Genomic DNA, 4,427 nt, shown 5'->3' with positions numbered 1-4,427 from the left:
TAAATATCCAAAATTCCCTATTCAAGCACAATAGTTTAAAATAGTATTTTTCAATCTATAAAATAAGATATATATATATATATATATATATATATATATATATATATATATATATATATATAAGTGCATACTATTGTTAGTATAACATCTTTGTAAGTTTTCCGACTTTTTGCTTAGTCTGGCTTTCAGATTTTGTTCACTCCCAAGCTATAACACTTCTCCAACAAAGTTCTTTCTGAATTTTTTATTACTTTTCTATTTATATTTTCATGTACAATTAGATATACAATATCATGTCTTTTCCATAAATTTCAAATGTTATCCTGAAAAAGGAAAATTATTGGAAAGAAAGGAAAGCAAGGAAACAAAACAAAGAAAAAAAAGACTACAAAAATTAAAAATACAAGAAAAATAAAAGAAATTGCTATCGTAAAGCATCCTTGCAAAATGAAAACCATTTCCAATCTTTATATAGTTCTTTCTAAGTGGTTTTTTGGCTCCTCTTCATGTATCTACAGCAACAATAACAACATATTCAATATAATCTTATAAGCAAGGTCTTAGAAAAATGGTATGTATGCATCCTCACTCCTATCTTATAAAAATAGAGAGCAGTACTTTACTATTACATAAGAGTAGATAATTGAGAGAAATAAGGAAAATTGAATTTAACAACATAAAATAGAATTTGCATCTTAGCACCGAATTTCACCTAAAATTGGAAAAAGGAAACAAAACAAAAATTGTTTCTGAGATTTACCTGAAAGGAATAGAAGACCATTGATTTGCGCTGGAAATTTGAGGAAGACAAAATCTGATTGAAAGAAAAAAAGGATATCGAAATGGAAAACATGATTACTTAATGTAATTATGAATTAGTCTATAACTCTATATTTTATTACTTAATGTTACTCTTCAAATTCTGCATTTTCTTTGTATTAATGAATCTACGTTACCTAAAATAATGGTTAATGAAGAATTAAGTTGCAGTTATATGGTACATGAAAAGTTTGATATTATAAATAATATATAAATATATATGATATAAGTTACCCAAATTAATGGTTAATGAAGTTATGTTGCAATTATATGGTACATGAAAGTTTGATATTATAAATAATATATAAATATATATGATATAAGTTACCCAAATTAATGGTTAATGAAGTTATGTTGCAGTTATATGGAACATGAAAGTTTGATATTATAACTAATATATACATAATATTTAATTAATTGTTTTATGGTTTTATTTATTTAGTATAGGGGCAGAATGGTAATCCAACTTTATACATAGAAGCTTCCCACTTTTAACAATACTATTATAGTGTACGTATTTTGCACATGCGTACCGTGTTAGTTAATAAAATTAAAGTGTATTTAAAATAAATAAATTATTATGTGTGTGTCATATCATTGAGTACACAACTTTTAAAAATAGAGTAAATATTACCAACTCATATCATCAAATTTATAGACACGTCATTTTTTTTAATTCTTATCTCTTTGTACAAAATATTAATCAACCTCTTTTGTCTTTTTAAATAAAATTTATATTTAAAAAATATTATTTTAATTATTTTCGAATATTTATGACCTTAAAATTAAGAGGCCGGAGCCGAAAGGGTATAATTGTTTTGCAAAAATTCCAAAAGGTAAGTAATTTCATATTGAAACTGAAAGGGCAGACAGTGTTAGAGCAATTCGCACGCTGCCTTGCGAATTGCTTCCCACCCACCCCACGCACTCCCGCTGCCCCACCCTCCCCCAGCCCACCCCTTATATTATTATTCTTTTTGTAAATTTATATATTTATGTTTTAGATTAATATTTATTTGGATATTACAAATGTTTTCTCTTCAATTTTCATTCTTTATTTTATTATCTTTAATATTATAATAATGCCATTATCACATGACTTACTATGTTTATTTGACATTTGTATGTATGTATGTACGTACTTTTTATCCATTATAAGTCATTATTTTGCGTAATTTACTCAACTAAACATATATAATCGTGAATTTAGGTTATATGTATTTATGAATGAACAAATTTACATATAGGCCTCTTTTGGTGTGTGGAAAATGATATTAACAAGATTGAAATTGAAGTGAACTCCATGGTACTAGTGAATTGGTTATACAATAAGAAAAAAAATCAGGTATAGACTAGTTATTAAATGTCCATAGATTTAAGTGCACAGTTTTAAGAATATTTAATTGAATTATGGTTTACGGTTTGTCTTCATTTGGAACAAACCTCTATTTCTTAAAGAGTAGAATAAGGTTTAAAACATACTTTGTGCACTCTTATATATTATTTGTATATATATACTATAAATAATTTCGTTAGAGAAAATAAATAGTTAGAGATATTCTTTAATAACCAGTAGTATGTCCAACTACCTTTACCCATTTCTACCTACCATATGAATTAGTTGGATAATAACAAATTTAGTTCTTTTTCTAAAGCAAATCACTTATCTATGACATGGGAAAAATATTTTTATTTTTAGCTATAACAGAATGTTGCTCAAGTAGGGAGGGTTATTTTCGTTCGCATTGATTTCTCTAGTAGTTAAATATTGAAAGTTCGGTCCCAATTGATTAGATAAAACTTAGACATATAATTTAGAGAAATCAATTCATTTCTTCAATCATTGAGTCATATTTTACAAACCAAAATTTAGGACATGGAAAAAAAAGGACTAAACTTCTATACATTAATAATAGATATTATCATCTGCATCAACGCGGTTGTTGTTGTTTATGTGTACTCGTACCACACGTTGTTGGTACATGCGTCTTGTAGTTCTTTGCGGACTATTTATATCCTGCAAAATTAATTATCATTAGTTTTATTTTTAATATCGTAACACTTCTAATATTGAAGTTTTCTAAAGTAAAAATATTACAACATACATATTGTTGTGAAGATTCATCTTCATCATCATCATCTTCATCTTCGTCATTTTGAGTTTCAGACATATCCTTTAATAAGATGATAATTTATTATTACATGCTTTTATTAAAAGTAACTTACTTAAAAAATTATTTAAAGAGTATATTAATTATCGTCGAAAAATTCAATCTCCCAGCTTGAAAATGTGAGTTTTGGAATTCACGTTATTGTGTATTTTGGCCAAAATTAAAATTTGCACCACTGAATTGCTCAAACTTCATAGGAACATTGGGAGTGTGAAAACCGCTAGCTTCTTGTTGTGTAGAATTGGGCACACTTGACGATGCTTCACTATAGTCAAAAATTGAATAATACGGAGTGTCAGGAGTAGCTATCAAAAATTCTGTATTAACTTCTTGCATATGAATACCTCCTATATTATGTGGACTGGTTCTATGAACCGATGATTTTGGTTGATATTCATACGATTGAGGATATTGTTGTTGAAAGTTCAACCACATGCCTAAATGGGCAGCATTCATTGAATCTCTAACATATCTAGTCATTTCAACTGCAAATTTTCTTGTTTGAAATGAATGAGTTTCATCATTCTCAACTGTTTGAGTCCTACTGTATATTTTTTCATGTCCTCTTGCCTATAAATTGTTAAAATTATAAAACATATTCAATCAAATATGTAAACAGTCTTTAGGTATTATAAAATAATAATAAATTTTTACATACCAATGCTTCATATCTTCCTCTGATTGGTTGATATCCATCTCGAACAACTGATTGCGGATTTACAATTAAGATGCGCGTATGTTGAGATACCAATAGAAGTAATCAGGTGCATTTGCATTTGAATTTATATGTACAATATGTTCATTGCGATTATTTCATATTAATTCTGTATGAATAAACATTGCATGTATATCATCATCTATTCTATTGTGCTTATCAATCTTATAATGATTAATTTGATAAGGCATGTTTTCTGGTATATGTTGTGGAAAATTAAATTGTGTGACCACACAATCAGCCATGTGCCACTCTCGATGAATGCTGAAAATTAGTGGCACCTCGGTCATCCACATATTACGTCCCTGTCGATACTGTTCGTACAACGCATTAGAACAACTTCAGAATAAGACACCCAAATAAACTACAAAAAAAATTAAAAGTTATACGTTTATAGCAAACTTTATTTTTATCAGTACACTAAATATTGTTATTAACAAAAAAAAATAATTAATTATACCTGGCCATATTGTAGATTGTCTAAAATATCTCTAATTACGGTCAAATTATTTCGAACCTCATTCTGATGAGTCCTTCCTCGGGACCACTTACGTGCAAGTGGCGTCGGTCCCTCTGGCTGATTAGCAGGCAATATCCAAAGCTGCAGTGGAAGAATACGCTCTCATGCTCACACCTATAAAATTAATGAATTATAAGTGTTTAGCATTAAGAAAATAGTCATTAAAGCAATAACAAATGTAAATCTTTCAAACCTGTATCAT

General features: G+C 28.0%; 1 protein-coding gene across 1 annotated transcript; it reads right to left on the bottom strand.

Annotated features, from left to right (window-relative positions):
- Window positions 1–3,026: 3,026 nt before the first annotated feature.
- On the bottom strand, window positions 3,027–4,427 carry LOC129869750 (uncharacterized). Its single transcript, XM_055944376.1, has 5 exons — window positions 4,419–4,427; window positions 4,166–4,306; window positions 3,936–4,019; window positions 3,649–3,738; window positions 3,027–3,560 (listed from the first exon to the last, which is right to left on the bottom strand). Exons 1-5 carry the CDS (start codon window positions 4,425–4,427, stop codon window positions 3,129–3,131), a joined length of 756 nt encoding a protein of 251 aa, XP_055800351.1. The 3' UTR covers window positions 3,027–3,128.

This window comes from Solanum dulcamara, chromosome 10 (genome assembly GCF_947179165.1).
Source record: "Solanum dulcamara chromosome 10, daSolDulc1.2, whole genome shotgun sequence".
Classification (NCBI taxonomy): domain Eukaryota; kingdom Viridiplantae; phylum Streptophyta; class Magnoliopsida; order Solanales; family Solanaceae; genus Solanum; species Solanum dulcamara.
This window is presented reverse-complemented; position numbering and strand designations above follow the sequence as displayed.

Coding starts and splice junctions, on each gene's coding strand:
- LOC129869750 (XM_055944376.1), bottom strand. Junction 3,739..3,935: donor GGCACATGGCTGATTGTGTG/GTCACACAATTT, acceptor TTACTTCTATTG/GTATCTCAACATACGCGCAT. Junction 3,561..3,648: donor GAGGAAGATATGAAGCATTG/GTATGTAAAAAT, acceptor AACAATTTATAG/GCAAGAGGACATGAAAAAAT.